At 36.7% G+C, this 17,782-nt stretch overlaps 4 protein-coding genes across 4 annotated transcripts; 2 read left to right on the top strand and 2 right to left on the bottom strand.

The window, feature by feature from the left end:
• Positions 1–811: 811 nt before the first annotated feature.
• Positions 812–2,929, bottom strand: LOC148169836 (arylalkylamine N-acetyltransferase 1-like). Its single transcript, XM_088043537.1, has 4 exons — positions 2,848–2,929; positions 1,766–1,971; positions 1,361–1,630; positions 812–1,226 (listed from the first exon to the last, which is right to left on the bottom strand). Exons 2-4 carry the CDS (start codon positions 1,961–1,963, stop codon positions 1,035–1,037), a joined length of 660 nt encoding a protein of 219 aa, XP_087899663.1. The 5' UTR covers positions 1,964–1,971; positions 2,848–2,929; the 3' UTR covers positions 812–1,034.
• Positions 2,930–3,576: 647 nt separating this feature from the next.
• LOC148169835 (V-type proton ATPase subunit D) lies at positions 3,577–4,976 on the bottom strand. Its single transcript, XM_088042848.1, has 5 exons — positions 4,851–4,976; positions 4,622–4,739; positions 4,426–4,573; positions 4,159–4,374; positions 3,577–4,111 (listed from the first exon to the last, which is right to left on the bottom strand). Exons 1-5 carry the CDS (start codon positions 4,889–4,891, stop codon positions 3,891–3,893), a joined length of 744 nt encoding a protein of 247 aa, XP_087898974.1. The 5' UTR covers positions 4,892–4,976; the 3' UTR covers positions 3,577–3,890.
• A 228-nt stretch (positions 4,977–5,204) lies between these two features.
• AlkB (alpha-ketoglutarate-dependent dioxygenase AlkB) lies at positions 5,205–6,429 on the top strand. The gene is made up of 5 exons (XM_088043219.1): positions 5,205–5,361; positions 5,410–5,506; positions 5,555–5,781; positions 5,828–6,018; positions 6,087–6,429. Exons 1-5 carry the CDS (start codon positions 5,263–5,265, stop codon positions 6,409–6,411), a joined length of 939 nt encoding a protein of 312 aa, XP_087899345.1. The 5' UTR covers positions 5,205–5,262; the 3' UTR covers positions 6,412–6,429.
• Positions 6,430–6,704: 275 nt separating this feature from the next.
• On the top strand, positions 6,705–7,662 carry LOC148169833 (TLC domain-containing protein 5-like). Its single transcript, XM_088043220.1, has one exon. The coding sequence runs from the start codon at positions 6,822–6,824 to the stop codon at positions 7,590–7,592; it is 771 nt and encodes a 256-aa protein (XP_087899346.1). The 5' UTR covers positions 6,705–6,821; the 3' UTR covers positions 7,593–7,662.
• Positions 7,663–17,782: the final 10,120 nt, after the last annotated feature.

Here is a 17,782-nt window from a genome sequence, read left to right as displayed (position 1 = left end):
CACTGCTTGTTACATGAACTGATCAAAATTAAATATTTATCTCGATTTTTTTCTTTGCGTGACAATGTATTGTTAATTGCCTACCTTCAAATTTTTTTTACAACGATTCACTAACTTTTTTTGGTACGTATTTTTCTATTACACTTCTAATTTATTGAAATAGTAGAGCATCAACAAGTACATATAATATCACAATATCAGTCTACAATGTGCTAATTGTTTTATTTTAATTACAAAAGTATTTTTTGATAAAAAATAAAAACTCTTGGCCTTATTTTGTTAACGTTTTGTAATTTAAAGCTGCTCACGTTTGATAATTAGAACTATTCTTTTTTCACCCTTTCCGGCGTGCCTTAATTACCCTTTCTTCATTAACTCTGCAGTCACCACCAGCCCCGTTAATAAGAAGTTTAAAAAGCGCTTTAATAAGTTTTCGTTCGTTAGGCAAGTTCTCAAGACTTTTCATTAAGCCTCCGGTTGACGCTTCATTTTTATATTTTCTCATTAATGATTAATCAATAACAGGCATTATGAATCAGCCCACATTCCATATTCTGTAGGAATTCACGCAATGCGGTTGATGAAACGACAATAAAATATTCATACCACCTGATCTAATTATTATTGAATTTCGGTAATACCAATTAAGAAGTTTTTGAGAGATGATTTTGATAATGAGACCTCACGTGAAAAATTGAAGAGCTTATTAGATTCTTGACCGTAACCAAGGTAACGCCGTATGGTACTCGATGATCTACGACCTATTTCTCACCACTTTAGAGGCGGAGGTCTGGTAAAAAAAAATCTGAACTTATTGTCTCAGTTTTATTAGTCTCCAGTCATGGATTATGGTTAAAAAATAGCCCTTATTGACAATGATTGCCTCTGTACATTAAGCTATTCGTACATGAACACGTAGCGACCAGCACTACCTGAAACAAAATGTTTAATTCTGCATGGCAGTGGCAGCATTAACATTTCCCAAAAATGGAAAAATCAAAAAACGATAACGGAAAGCTTTGGATGTTGGTCTTTCAACCGTCGCTCGTCTTGTCAGAGATCAACTTAATCATCACTTTGTAATAGTCGTGAGGAGACTTGGTGTCGTAGATCTTCTGACCGTTCTCGTCTTTGTAGTCACCATATTTGACGCATTTTTCGACGGTGCAGCCTATGCATTCTGCGACACGTTGGGTGAAGAGGCTGGTGGCGTCAGTTTTTATTAACTGAAAACAAGAACAGTCCAAAATTAGCTATTAAAGTTTTCCTCGGCCGTGGGAGTCTAATCAAATTTATTTTTAAACTGTTTATCCTTCCGTTAATTTGCTCTGCGATCAATACTATAAATCAGAAACACTACCTTAAATCCGTTGTCCCTGGCCACCACCTCGCTCTGTCGGAACAGTTCTTTAGCAATCCCTTTGCCCCTGAATCTCGAATCCACCGACAATATTCTCAGCTCGAAGATTTTATCCACGTTGTACTTATCAAACAAGTTTGCAGTCTTATTAACGTTATTTAATAGGCCGAAAATTCGTTGGTATTTAATATTATCAATGGTCTTCATCTCTTCAAGAGCTTTTTCCACGTCTCCTCTTCGCGCGATTCCGTTCAAAGCAACCCCAGCTATCTGAAAAATGTCATTAAAGTGGAAGTTAGTCGAATTCCGCTTCCGAGCTACACAACGCGTTTTATTGCTTCCCATCTACTTCTATACGAATTTCAATAAAACGCTTTGTTGTGATGAGAAAATTATTTTACGCACTTCACCAGTCGCTTTGTCTATGGCCATTACTGAAAGCCCATCTTGCATGGTTAATAAATCGTGATGTTCCAGAAGCTCGCACGGTTTTCCATGTACGCAAAGACCCACGGAAGCGTTCAAAGGCTCATCGGGAAAATTGTAGCGAAGGTGGTGAATGACGTCTTCGAATTTTGAGCTGGGGATTGAGACGTACTCCATTTTTAAGTCTGAAAATACATAAAACGCTTGAGGATGTCGCTTTCATAATGCGCTTCTCAATGTGGGATCGTTAAAATTCATAAAGAATTGTATTCAAGAAGTTACACATCATTATCCGCAGCCCGTTCGAGCGACAGAAAAGGCGAGAATTTCTAATCAAAAAAAGAATGACAAAAAATGCCAAAACAGTGAATGTGAACGACTTCTTAAATGCTTGCTGTGTTGCCATGAACTTTTCCAAGATGCTAAAATTCTAACAAACAATAATTTAAAGTCACGACGTGTGATCAAGTACGAAATAATTTCGTAATGTGCACAACTTTATTGTTTGTTCTGTCCCAACTGTTATTGAGTCTAATGTGTAAAATCGCAACACGTGAAATCAATTACCACATTTTTTCGTAATGAGCTAATTTTGTATTCTTTTGATGACCGGACTAAAAACTTTCAATTTTTTCGGTCTTTACGTAAACGTGTCTTCCAAAAACCGTGTTAATTAAACAATAAATTTTCCTTGACAAGTGATGATTGTAGTTACTTAACCGCCGACACTAAACTTCTCAGCAATTTAAAAATTAATTGTGCTGAAGAACTGGATCTTTTATTATTTGGATAACAATAAAATTAAATGAAACATCATACTAAAGCAACGGTTTTATAGAAAATAAAAATGCGGCGATCCTTGTAATTTGCAACGTTAATTCTTTTCCAGAGTCAAGTAAAATATCCCATGAAGTTTTAAAAGTCCAATCTCATTTAAAACGTTCCGAACTACAGAAAAATGAAATCTTAAATTAATTTGGTAATGAAATTCTAAAATCCGAAGTTTAAACCTATAAAACTGAGGTATTGCATTAGATAAAAGTTTAACAAACTTTACTAACCTTTGATGAAGGAGCTTCACATGTACTTTGAACGAGCTTTCGTGTGGCACTAAATTCACTAAACGTGATTTTCTGTTCTCTCTTGGATCCTGTTGCTTCTAGCAACGCCCGGGAATTGGTTTCCAGGCCCGGATTAATCCTAATTGGATTTTGTGTGTGCAAAGAAACGAATAAACATTTCCAACTGGCTTTACACAATCTTATTTTGTCCAATTAGGAATATTTCAGGACTTACTTTAAAATGGAATTGTAGCAAAATGTGTGGGGCGGCTTCACTAATAATTACAAATAGAAATAGTACGGGCGGTGGTGTTTCTCTAATTGAAATATTAATAAACATCTCTTGTCCTTGTCGGGCAATTTTTCTTGTTATTATGGAGACACTAATTGGAAGTACGACAAAAAGAGACGTTAAAAAATTGGGTTCACCTGAACAGAAATTAATAAGTTAACTTTTGGGGTTCACTTTTAAAGTTATTTTTAGATGATAAATTAATCTGATGCATCTGTTTAAGTTTTATTATATATCGTTGTAAATTAAGTCTATTAGCTTCGTTTTACCAGAACTGAATTCAATTAAAGTAGCGTCATATCAACACTAATCTAAATGATGGAATTTAACAGCTGCGTCGACACAACTTTGCGCCACAAACCAATCGACTCGTGAGGGTTCAATCATTATGATTTACTGAAAAAAGCACATTTTATCAACAAAATTTTGACTTCAACTTTCTGTTAACTAGGTCTTTATTTATAACTTCTTATTATAGACATTTCAAAAGCACAACTGATTTTTAAAATCAACAAAACGTTACTCTTACGACTAAAATAATGGAATTTTCACTTATTGTTCTAAATTTCATACCATAAAACCCCTACGCTAACAGTGCACACAACTTTTTACATCTGATCTTACATAACAACAATAAGCAAAAACTACATGTGTTTCACGCAAATACTGTAAATAAAAATATAGATTACAGCTAAGATAAATCTATACAGAAAATTTAATGATTTTACATAAAAAAGTACATGAAGATGGTTTAGAAAAGCAAGTCCTCATCTCCTTCTTCCAGAAGATTGCTAGCGGCCTCCTCTCTGCGCATTTCGCTTTCTTTGTAAGCTGCTCTTAGAGCTTCAACTCTTGCCTTGGCGACTTTCTTCTTATCTTGAATCTTCTTCAAACGGTAAAACTCTTCACGTTCTAGTTCGTCCAGTTCAGAAATGATGTAGGCCAACGTGCGCTCAATTCTAGGAATGATAACTGAAATACAAAGTTAGAGTCTCATTAATCGGAATTTATCAAGTTACCGTGTTCAATAGCGTTGACTCTTCTGTTTGTGATTTTGATAACTTCATCTAAAGTGACGAAAGAAGTCTGTAGTGAAGCCAACTCCACGAGAAGCTTTACCGCGCTCTGGTAGTTTTTCTTCAGTTTGGCAAGCTGCTGACCACCACGGGCTAACCCAGCAAGTTCATATGTATCAGAACCGTCTTGATAGTACTCAAACACGGGTAGAGTTACACCTGAGAACATCCGCAAGTTAAGATTTACAGATCAGACTTCTGAATACTTACCAGCAACATTGTCTTTTTTAGTTCTAATTTTAATCTGTGCTTTTGTGACGTTTTGTAAGACCACCTGATTAATATCCCCAGTTGCAAATTTCGCTTCAGCTAACGAAAACGCGGCCTCTTTCATTACTTCACCCATGAGGGTTTTTGTCTACAATATAAAAAAATGTAATTACGCCTTAATTACTTGTGAATAAACCTCAATAATCTTGCTGAGAATCATGCGGAATCGCATCTGTAAAGCATCAGCCTTCTTCTTCAACAGACTGTGCCCCTTCTGGGCCCCCTTTAGTCTGGCTTTCATTAACATTTGGGCCCTGGAAAGAAGCATTTGGTCACTCCCATATCACAAAGTAGAGAATTTTAAGGAGATTTTAGTTTCAGTGGGTGGGAGAATTAGAATGATGTTTGTTTTGTTTAATACGTACCCTCTGGAAGGGAAAATTGCAAGTTTTTCTTTCCCTGACATTTTTTTACACTATTTTCGTGCACCCTCACGAGATCAGTCAGCTGACCTGCTTGACATATGACAATTGTCAGTGTCATAATCCGAGACTAACGCCCTCTAGCAATTAATTTTACAGATTTCTTTAATAATGCAGTTTTTTTATTGATAAATTGTCAAAACATTTTGCCACATCAGAAAAAAACTCTTAAACAAAAACATTATTTATTTAACAGTTTAAGTTTAACTTGATTTAATAGGAAAAAATAATAATATTTTTATCGATAATGTAGAAATTTGTACATGTCAGGTCGGTAATGTAGATAACAGGAAAAGTTGAACTGCGTTTAACCTAACTTCCAGAGTCTACAAATGTATACTTTTATGGCTATAAAATGTTCAGGGAAGTCTTTAAATACTACAAATCACGAAATCCACCCCCAGAACTTGACAATGTTTTGAATTTTGACGACGTAGAGCGCATCTCATCGAAAGTAAGTCACTTTGGAAATTCGAGATTTTATTCTCAAATTTACTCCCAGGTCAAGAAAATCGAACTGAAAGATACTCCGGCATTGGAGAATTACGGATTGAAAGCCTCTAAAACGTGGGAAGTGTACGAACTTACTGAGAAACCCGGTGATTATTTAATCAATTTTGATTAATTCCTAACCTCACATTTTGCAGGACTAATTTTTATTAAAAACCCGTTTACCAGCATAGGACACCGGTATTGGACGGTTCGTTCTCTTCAGGACTACACGAAAAGGCCAAATAGGACGAACTTGGATTCTTTTAAATTAATACCAGAAGGGAAAGAATGGTGGAACATTTGCCATAACAATAGTGATAAATCTTTAATGAAAAAACTAAGATGGGTAACTTTGGGTTATCACCATGACTGGGACACAAAAGTAACACTAACCAGTACGTGATAATCAAATTTAAATGTTTTTTTAGGTTTACAGTGAAGAAAGTAAAGGGGAGTTTCCTAAGGACTTGGCAGAGTTGAGCAGACATGTGTCTTTAGCATTGGGATTCTCTTTTAGCGCTGAGGCAGCTATTCTTAATTTTTATTATATGGATTCGACGCTATCAGGACATACAGACCACTCAGAGCAAAATCTTGAAGCTCCTTTGTTGTCTTTTAGGTGAATTGAATTATTTAGGTCTCAGTTTGACGAAATGGACGCAAGCAAAATTGGATTTTTTTTTGTAGTTTTGGACAAACCGCAATTTTCCTTTTGGGGGGCAAAACGAAAGAAGAAAGCCCCATCGCCCTGTTTCTAAAAAGTGGCGATGTTGTAGTGATGAGCAAAGAATCGCGCTTGTGTTATCATGGAGTCCCTAAAATCCTTCAAGCAGACTCCACACCATGGAACTGTTTCAAAGAAAATAATTTAATAAATAAAAACCTTAATGAAGTTGTCAATATTTGTAGAGAAGAAGCCCTCTGGAAGCCTTTTTCAAACTTCCTGGAAATTTCAAGGATTAATGTTAACGTAAGACAAGTATTAAAAAGAGGCCAAAAAAGACTGCACTGATTGTGATAAAGAAAACTATTTTTACTGTTTTTATTTATTGAGGATTTGTCTGTTCATGTAAAATTTAATTGTAACTAATATAAGGTTTGATAGAATGGATGGTACCGCACGGAAAAATGTCCAGCAGCCCCAGGATGTCCCAAAAATTCACAGAGATGCTGTACAGCTTGGCAAACACTTTGTTCTTTCTGCCGCGGGTTTTGTTCAAGTCATATCTTTGTAAATTCCTCGATAAATCTGCGAAAATATCTTCATCTAGTACAGTGTCTGTTGCATCGAATTTTGTGTAAAAAGTGTCTCGTTTTTTATTTTTTTCAGGGATCTTAGATAAGGACATGATAAACTTTTGACAGTAAGTAAAAAGTCACTTGTCATGTAATATAAAGTAAAATTCCCGTGTTTTTCCCAATATGTTACCCGATGAATTTACAGTTAAAGATATTGAAGTATCGACAGGATACTCTAAACAAGCTACTGAACTTACTCAACTGCAGTATAATTCCTGGTTTGCAATTTCCCTAACTTCGTTGCTGTGGGGGCTCTTTTACCAGTTTTTAAACTACACACTACCTGGTAAAAGTCGGGAGTATCGTTGCCGGATAGTGAGTTTCTCCCATGGGCTCATCACAGCATTCATCGGGATCAATCAATGTTTTTTAATTGATAACCCATTTGAGCACCCAGAATGGCGAACGACGACCAGTCAAAAATTTCTTATGGTGTGCAGCATTGGGTATTTTATTCACGACCTTGTATGGCTTCTTCTATACGACAGGAGTTCAAAAGTGATGCTTTTTCATCACATTTATAGTGTTTTTGCTTTATATAAAATGCTATTCAAAGACAGATCCGGAGCTCAAGCAACTTGTTCTTTGGGTAGCATGGAGATTTCAAACCCTTTGCTGCAAATTCGATGGTTCCTCAGAAGCGAGGGTTTTTATCCATCCGTGTTGTACACAGGAGCGGAAGTCACATTCATGATCGTCTTTCTTTTGGTGCGGATTGTTCTGGGAAGTTACTTTCTTTTTGTGATTATATTCCAACCAAAAAATGACTGGGACTTTAAACTAATGGCTCTAAGTATTTACGTCATATCGTGGATATTCACAGTGAACATAGCAAAGTATTTGTTGACCAAGTACGATTTAATACGAAGAGGTACTTGTTTGAAAGAAGCTTGAATAAACGTTCTGAAGCACGCAGTTTTTATTTAAAATCTTCCCAAATGCAATCTCGGAAATTGATGTCTGTAATTCCCTCTTAAAAATTAAATTCCATGCGGGAGAATAATAACGCAGTTTAGATTAATGAAAGATATTAATATGCGTACGATCAGATGTAATTCAATTCGTGACAAGTGCATTAAGGAGTTGATTTAAAAAGTAACGTCTTTATTTCCAGGATAACTCAGACTATTTGCAATTTAAATGACACAAATAATTGCGGAATCGTTAGAGGTGACGCTATATTGGATTAATTAATCTCTTACTTCATAATAAATTCAGAATATAAATACAGAGAGAGCAGTTTGCACTTCTTCGTCATTCTTTGAATAATAAATGATGGAGAAGGAAACTGGCTCGTGACTCACCCTTTTATGAATGTAGTGCGAATAAAACAATTCAATTTCTATAGACGTATTGTTCACTATCTACTAAACACACTAAAATATTTATCAGCGACGTTTATTCAATGCAAACGATTTTTTTAAGCGGTTATTTAACAAGTTTTTTTTTGGTAAATTAATACTTTTTTAATAAGACGCATTTTTATGAGGTAATAAAGGTCGGATCACATCCAATGTGAACCTAAAATAAAAAATTAATTTGTTTTTTTCTTCGGACTTGTGGTTTGGTAAAATGTGCCCAATTTAGTTTTTAGTGTTTTGAAACTATACTGTGCCAATTCCTATTCGACACTTCGATCTTTAATATTTTATCCTGTTATTACGCAAGGTGACCTATATCTGGCGAAAAGTTGCAAGCCTCAGATGCAGCACACGACCTGACACGAAGTGTATAGAGCCAGAACCTTTTCAAAATTTTTAAGTATTGAAAGACTTCCTTACACGCGCAGAATTTCATTACAACTGGCGTTGGTGTAATTAGAACTCGCTAATTACATTTTATGTGTTATCTGGAGTGAAATTCTCGTGTTCTTTGTTCATCGTTCCCACCTGTGAGAAAATGTTGACCCTTGTCCAAAACAGAAGTCGATGTGCTTCATTAAGTCGGAGTGCATGTACAGTGAATCCAACACAACACTGAATTCACTGGATTAAGCATCACTACCAGGTTTGTTCGAAAAAGTGGGTGTTCCAGTAGGCATGAACAGAGGAAGAACTTAACGATCCAGCTCGGTACAGTAGAAAAATCATTTAATTTGTGGGATGTATTGTGCGAGTTTCTTCGAAAATTAGATTAGCACGAGCAGGTATTGCATTATCTCGCATCAGATGCAGCGCGATAAGACGCCAGTGGGAGTGTTCACGAGTCTAATTAAAAAGCAAATTTTTCGTTTTCGTTTTGTATCCAATCATTATTGTCAACGCCAAACACAATTATTTCCTTCTGTCACTGACACTCAATTGGATTTTCATCAAACGGAAAATTAAAATTGTTAATCACAAACCCGTGTAATTAATCAAATGCAAAACTAAATCTATTTGGGAGCTCTCTACGTGCATTCGGGTGTAATTAAAATTTACATTAGTTTGGTTTTTTCCGAGGAAATGTCACAAAGTTAAAAGTTTCGAGCTAAATTAATCAAAGAGGGAGCGAGGTGTGATTTTAGCTGTTGCAAGCTGCGAGATCAAAGTTGTTCAAGTAGCTAAGAACCGACCGAGGCCCGGTCGTATTATGCAAACCGATCGTCCCAGGGCAGATTTGCATAGATACACTTCATGAGATACAAGACCTCGGTTTCTCATTTTACAAGGGAAACATTCACGGGCTTTTACATCCAATATTAGAAATATCGAATTTAATTAAAAAAGGTGTCTCCGAATCCATTCATTAAAGGGTTGTCCGCCCTCTTCGTGTTCGTGGTAAAGAAGAGAGGCGGTGGGTATCAAAAGTTTACTTATTTAATAACCGTTCCATTTCCTTCTATTTTAACTTGTAAAAATCCCTTCCTGACTCCATACATTTGTAGGGAGCTGAAGAGACAGATTTTAAAAGCGCGTGTTAACTTCCTCAAGAGAAGCTCTGTTTTGCTCTGAAACTTATTCAGTATCTGGTTTTTCTACAGCAGGCTTGATAAATCATCCGAGAAGTCACCCATTTATCTAATCGTTCCGCACGTTTGTCAGTGCAAATTTGAATTTCTGGAAAAGCCGTGACGATCCTTGATAAGAGCCCTTTCCAATGAATATTCATTTCATACGAATGTAAAATCTGTATTTAAAATTCTCATTTGCAGTTCCCGTTTTATCAGCCTCTCCGAATGTGAGATTTTTAAACAGTGCGACCTCAACCGAAAATTGCACATGAATCTGCTATAATTCGTGCGAAATCTCCATGAAATACGAAATTTTCGTTGGTAAATCAGCCGAAAAACGAGCTTTTTTCCTCATGACTCATCAGCATAGGATTTGATTGCAATTTCTCCTTATAATTGGCCACGGACAGTTGAGAAAACGGCACATTTAGTTAATTATGTTTCAAACCGGATAAAATTGGTCATGTGCGAATGACGTACCATGAAATCGCAAACGTCACCGACAACTGTCCGAATCAAAATGAAAAGATTCTTACTGCTTTAATAATAAAAGTGCTGACGGGACTTGACGGGGCTCGGAAATTAATTAGGGCGAAGTTTTATTTATTGAGCCATCTTGCGGCAATGATGAGGCTGCATCAAATGGTATTATGGCTCTGTTTGCTCGACAAGATTTCCAGATTTTTTAAATTAAAAATATCGTTTGAAAATCAGATCGGAGGAGCTGGTAAACTAATAATTGTAACCTCCTGAAAACTTTAAAGCGTCTTTAAAGCTAAATAAACTCAACGCTTGAACGAGTAAACAACTTGAAAAAATAAAAACTTTAAAATCAGCGCAAATCTGGGACAAAGTTCGAAGCTTTACTAAATTATTATCTGGTTTATTTGCAACTGGCAACAGAAAATGTGTGGAACGACTAATTGCACAATTGAATGTTGGAAATGTGGTTCAAGCTCCATCGCCTGAAATTTCAGGAAGGTGTTTTGCTTCGGAGCGGCCAAACTAATGTTTTCAGCCATTTCCGGGCGTCTGATGTCTCAGGAACTGAACCGACTATTTAGAAAATTCCTGATAAAATCAACAAGAGCGCAACCCGTTTTCGTGAAAATGAGGATCCTAGCTTTAAGTAGTGGCGCATCCACCATTTTTCACAGTGTAATGTGTGCTTATAGGAAATCCCCTCGAAAAACAGAATTTTCGCGAAGCAGTTTCAGCTTCCGTGACACATTTTTAATAACTGCAGCGTTCGATCCGTGTAGTTTTCAGATCGTTGAGACTTAAGAATAGTCGAGAGCGAGCGCTTAAAAGTATCGCCGTTTGCAAATGAAAGAGCCGACTTTTCGAGATTTAATGCATTTTTGGGCGTCTAAAGATGTTCGAAATAAATAAAACGTGGAATAGGAAGTGGAGGGTCCCGCAGTTTTTCCAGGGCGAAGTTTCAGCACAGTAGGAAAGTCGAGATTAAGATAAATGCGTTAAAAAACCGCAAAGTTCTGACTTCTTGATTCAGCATTGATGACGGCGTGAGTTACGACCTACGTGTCGATGTTGGAAAACAAGTAAAAAGAATTTCCATTGCTGATTTCTTCGGGTGAAGTTCAATAATCAAATGGGGTTTTATGCAGCGATTTCGTTTTATTTCCGGGGATTAAGGATGAAAGAGTTTCCTTTGAGTTTCCCTTTAATTCCGAGGAAATTATTGCGAAATAATATCGAGCTTTGTGTTTTAGTAGTCGGGCTCTAGGTTGTGCTGAATTACAAAGTTGTCTTATCTCTTTGATATTCCATTGCGATTTCAAGTCCGATGTCTAAGGGATATGGATCTTAGTTTGACAAATAAGTTCTTTTAAGTTTCTTATCATGTCTCGGGGCAAAACGTTAGGTATAATTCATTAAAATAAGGTCAGCTCGTATTGATCTTCAACTTCCAGAGTTGAATAATAAAATCCTCGAACACTGATTTACAAAGAGTTCTGATGTCATTTTCTATGAACTTTGTAATTTAACGAGTTTCAAGTTGGAATTTTGCATTCAAATGTGTCCTTCGATTCACCATTTTGCCAAGTTGACAAAGTAATTAGATGAACGAGAATTTAAATAAGAGTCGTTATAGGTACCTCGTATACGAACAGTCAGTTTAAATCAACTCCTAAGGCTATATACAATCATTAACCAACAACTTTGTCTGCTTCTCCATGCCAAATCAGGCAATATAAAAGTGTACACTTTATAGTCGCGACACGCAGAACATTTTAAACATAACCTATACATAATTTAGAAGCTAAGTCGCTTTGTGTACGCGTACCTAACATACCTAACGGCCTCCACAACACCTCTCCGGGAATGCTACCTCTTATTCATGTGTCTCGACAAAAAACCTTTTAAAACTTGCTGGTTTCGAATTTTTTAATCCTACTCCAACATTGTTTTATCCCCCCGTGTACCGCTCGGAAAATGTTATTCCTCCGTTATCATTTACAAGAAAGGGGGTGCCGTTCTTAATTAAACCGTAGCCACTGTAACTGATAAGCCACTTTCGGCGGCTTCTCCCTGGAGGCTTTCTATCTATCTGTGTTAGTTTCAACAGACGAAGATGTAATCGCAATGGCTTGAATAGTGCAGAAAAGAAGTCCTGTTGACCCTTCGGGAGAACACATTGTACCCTACAAGACGATGACGGTTCTTAACACTGTGATGCGCTCGAACCATAATTAAATTCAAATTCCCCGTTCAGCACTTACCTTAATAAACAAGCAAATTGGCCCAAATGTAACAGACATATACTGGAGGCAAGTTTGCTTCCACTAATTTGGCGTGACGCCCTCGTTTTACATGGTGGTCTGAGCGTCTGTTTTCGGTAAATTACAACAAGGGGGCGTTCATTTCGCAATTCTCAAACGCACCATTGCACTTTTGTTTGGACGGTACCTCCCCTCGTTGTTTATTTATGTGGTCAATTTACGTTGGATATAAAATACCCTGTAGGCTCGTGGACTATGAATATGTTTGGGGATAGAAGACTTTGGAATTATTTATTATTTTTCTTATTGCTCAGCTGCGGGCTGTTTACTCCGAGTAGCTCAAACACACGGAATCGGCAGTGTGGATATTAATTAAATTATGCTCAAGTCCAACCTAGAGAGAAATCAGTTATTTAAATTTAAATTTGGACACATTTATAGGAAACTAGAAAATGATCAAAATTTTATTAATTCATCAAAATGTATAAAAAATTGGTAAAACAACATAATTAAAACTTGGATTTTTCACACATACTTATTACATAATTTATTAATATCACCAGTAATATCCTCTAATTCCTCCAGTGTTTCCTGAACACATTTCAACGCGGAATTCAAAACGTCAAAGTAATCATTCTTTTCTGCCACTTGCCTACAAGCGCGTTGGTCTGAAGGCCTCACCGAAACATTAGTGTTTAAAGACTTATTAGAACTTGAAGGCAATTCCCAATCCGGGTTCCACCCAAAAGATTCTCTCGACGACCTTGGGTGGTACGGCTTCCAAGTAGCAGGATCCCTCTTTGGTTTACGGGTTTCGACGGGATAAGGTGACTCCTTCCTAAAAATGAATGTAATAAAACGAAAAGGAATGTATTTCGACTCACCGATAGAAATTCTTACTCATCTTGCAAGCGACTGAACTGAAACATAAAAACGGCATAAAGAAAATGGAGATATGCGCGAAATAAAAACCCTAAACACTGATTTAATTTAAATTGTGGCGCCAAACTGTCTTTCTGTAACGTAATAGAGAGAGATCGGGTGAATATTAATAATAATAAAAATAGGAATTTTATAGCGCCCCGAGCTCCTATTGATTTCAGGATGATAAAAGTTATTACACCCCAAAATCACCACATTCTCCGGTAATGATCTCCTGGCGCCCCCTTCAATCAGTGATAATGAGGAATAAAGGAAACTGTCACTTGATCCCTCAATAAAATTGCTTATCGATTGCGAAAAGATGGAAATTGTGTCCCCAAAAATGAACATCAGATCGATGGCTTGTAATTTCGTCTGATCAGATTGCACCATAACAATTAAATACGTGTAATAAAGCCCCTCTAGCATTACAAAACAAATGGGCAATTACATAAAATTACACTGCATTACTTCATCCCGGTTTAGTGGATTCTATTATTGTGACGTTGTAATTTTGTGCATCATTGGTTTTATGCGAGAGAGTGTTCGGTTCTTGCACGGTTCTAGATTTACGTTTTATTACCTTTAAAACAAATCCATCATCGTCGAATGCAGTAAAAAGTGTCAATGCACTGTATGGAGGTAATGAACCAGTGGTATCAGAAAAATACATTTTTTTGGACGATACGGAAAGATGAACTGCAGAAATTCCCTCGAGCATGCTAGTAGTGGCGTGTTATTTTCATTCCCATCACTTCTAATTAGAGGTGGTGGTGTACAATTAGCATAATTAGCAAGTACTGGTTTCATCATTGCTGAAAACAAATATCGTGTCATCTAAATGTTGCCTACCATATTATCAAACTGAAACTACAACAAAAGCTATTATATTATGCAAATCAAGTCTATTACGATTGTCGCTCGAGTATTTTGATACCGACATTTCAGGGAGGTGACTTGAAATAAATCGGTCTTATTTCCACGTTAATTAAACTTTGTGCAAATTGACTGCGTCACGATGGAACGAAACAATTATTATTGCTGAGGAGCGGAAAATAGGCTGCTACACCTACAAAAATATGCCAGAGAAACTTTTTCTTTATTTTCTAGAACCTATAAATTCTAAAAATTCTTCTACAGATGCTTGAAACTTTTTGTGTTTTACTTATCTCACATTTTTTAATTTTTATAAAGCTCTCAGATTCTCCACCTGCGTCTTTAAGCGGAATTTTTGATTTTTTGAATTTGGTTTCTCGAAATCTCTTGATCTTATCTTTAAATTATTTTAATATGAAGTTGATTGCAGGAAATGAAGTTAAATTAAAAAAATACTTAAGCACAAATGTGAATATGCAAAATCACAGTATTTAATTAAAATAATTGTCCCCGAAATTACAAAAAAGGTTATATGCATTTTTATTCATATTTTCTTTAGACTTTTTATGATTGCCATAAATTGGCAGAGAAGTGACTTTTGAAATTCTGAAGATAAGCTAGATTTTACAATTATTTCCACCCTAAATTTCCGCTCTTTCAGGGCCGCAAATCGCGGATAGAAAAAATAAAAACGCGAAAGGTATCTTAAACAAATTAATGTGACAGTGCAAAATTCCCTCGAAATTGGGGGTAATAAACAGCGAAGTTGAAGATAATTCTAGGTAATTTTCTCCGAAATTATGAGCGGACTTCTAAATTGTTTTCTTCAATGTCTGTGTCTGGTCCATTTATATGCCGTTAAGAATAATATTTAGGAGATCCCTCCGTCGGCAAGCCACTGATAAAATTAACAAAAAGAAATCGAGCACAAATCAGAACAAATTGCACGGAATTTGCTGTTGGAGGACAAAAGCGCGGTGCGTTGTTGTTATTCAAGTCTGATAATCTGACAGCTTTAGAAAACACCCTTATTTCGTCCAAGTAACAAACGGCTTTGCATTTTTTGCTTTCAAAGCGGAGTCCGAGGGTGCGATAATCTGCACGCCCTTTGCACCGCTGTACAGCTTTTACTAAAGTTTCATTAGGATTAACAAGAAATAGCAAAACCACGATGCAAATCTTCGGCAAAAATGGTGAAACTGTAGTTTACCGATACGTGCTAGGGAGAAAACTAAATTCCAATTTATCTGTGGAAAAAGTAACATCTCGCAACCTCTAGAAACGGCCCGGATAAAACGAAGTTTCAAAACTTCTAAAACACCGTCGAGTACGTGATATCTGCGGAAGGAAACTGCTAACTTCACACACGTGCAGTCGGACTGCGTCGAAAGAATAATTCACCCGGATCCGATGTTGATACCACTGAAACTTTCCGCAAATTAAATTCCGGGAGGTTGCTAATTCCTCGCCGTTATCGCGATGTTTGCGCAATTTATAAATAATGAAACGGTTCAGGTATAAGCTTCTTAGGCGTCGACTTTTGTCAACAAAGTTCGAAAAAGTCCGTTTGCGAAGCGGAACGGCTATAAATTATTATTTGTAATAATTAATCAAGCGCGTTTATCATTGCAGCGAGGATCGCCCTCTGAAAATTACAGCTTTGTGTGAATAAATATTAGCCAATGTCTGTTGGAGAATTTATGGTCCTCATCTGTAATGGTGATTTCGACTAGAGCGGCCTATTTGCAAATCATAAATATCGTATAAATGCGCGATGTGGATGATGAAAATTATACGCTTTATGAAAATTTCAGTCTCTTCGAATGATTAACTCGACGAGATATCACTTTCTCGAAAAATGGAAAAAGTAACATTGTAACGTTGAAATAATGAGACGCCGTAAAATTTCGTTATTACTGTAATCATCGCGTTTATAGCTCGGTGGAGACCTTTCGAAAATAACGGCTAAATACAAGTATTTAAAGTATGTATTCAAAACAGTTAGATCTCTTTTTCTTCGAAAACTATAAATCATTTTAGTGCTAATAATGAAAATTTTACGACTTTTCGTTTTTTTCTAATTTTAGTACGGTACAAAGTTCCCAACGGGTATACCTGGGGAAAAAATAATTAGACTGATAATGATCATTGGTTTTTGATACTCGTGAAATTAAAGACTGCAATAACCTTCAGAACAATGGAACGAGGTACTCAAGATTACAGAACATTTAGAAAACGACAATAAATTCGACAAGTTGCATAAACTAGAAGCGCTTAGAAATTGGTGTATTTAGTTAAAATTGCCACCAACAGCTTTCCCAGCAAAGTGGAAACTGCAAACACAGTCGCAGCAGTGCAGTAATACCCTCATTTATCAAGTATTAATAAAGAGAAGCCATTTAATGAAAGCAGTCGGGAACGTACAAATGAAGAGTTTCCTTGCAAGGAAGTAAACTCCCATTGTTGGCAACCGCTTCGAATAATAAACTAAAATATCCATCCACAGTTTGTCGCGATTTCGTTGTTTTGCAAATCACTCAGAGTAATTGGATTTTTTCAATAACCACATAAGTACATATCCGAACTTCTCCGGCTCGGAACTTCCAAGTTTCCTCATGAATTTTATCGTGTGTTACAAGAAGCTGCAAGTGGTAAGTGCTTTTCGTCTAGAACGAGGAAAATTAATAACGTCGCATCCAGTGAATTATTTATTAATCTAAATTGCGCCGAGACTTGGGAATGCGAGGTGTGATATATGTGGTGTTAATCCCTGAATTGGTAGTGACGTGAGGCTGCCACCATACAAAATTAATTTTCGTTTCCCACAACACCCTATCGGCGATAGGCACGTGCCGATGTCTTTTATGGGAAAAGTTCGACCACATTTCGCGCTTACCCCAAATTGTTTTCTTTCATTTACTCCCTAAAATATTTGACGTTGAGGCCGATTTAATTAGGCAAGCTTGATAGTGCGACGGTCTCATCCTTGGGACGTCGAGAGGAGAAATTCGTTCCGTTCGATGTTGTCATTATGTGAGTCGTGAAGAGAGTAATTTGCTTTGTTATATTTTGGAAAAGTGTTTTTCAAATCTGTGCTCACGTAATTTGCAGCGAGATTCTTTTGTTGGCGTCGGGCTTTTTGCTTCTCGCATTCGTTAGGAGAGTTTTCTTGTGTTTGGGCTGTTGGCTTTCAAATTGTATCATTGAAAAATGAAAATTGTTGTAGCGCTTTCTTCGATAATGGAAGAGAAAATAAACAAACGTTGCCTGGAAAGTTTAATTACACGCGCTATTCGAAGACTAGTCTCTTGAAGTCAAATCGGTGGAAAATTACACGTGTGTTTTCCCGTTTGCGACAAGTTTCCAACTGTCATGTGAGGCTTGTAACCGCGTGAAAAACGATCGGAAGTTAATGAAAGAGAAAGTAAAAAACGGTCTTGCTTATTGGTGTTTGTTTTCCCGAAGATTGATCGTATAGGTGAGGAATTATTGGGCACCGAACAACAAAGTCAACGTTTCGTTTGAAGAATAGCAACGACGTCGAACGAAAAATATATCGTCTCTGATTTAGGGTGAAAAAATGTGTGCACCGCCAACGAAACCGATCTGTC

Source organism: Gnatocerus cornutus, chromosome 8 (genome assembly GCF_029298725.1).
Source record: "Gnatocerus cornutus isolate USDA-ARS CGAHR chromosome 8, icGnaCorn1.1, whole genome shotgun sequence".
NCBI classification, from domain to species: domain Eukaryota; kingdom Metazoa; phylum Arthropoda; class Insecta; order Coleoptera; family Tenebrionidae; genus Gnatocerus; species Gnatocerus cornutus.
Note: the sequence above shows the minus strand (reverse complement) of the source record. Positions and strands in the feature narration are given on the sequence as shown.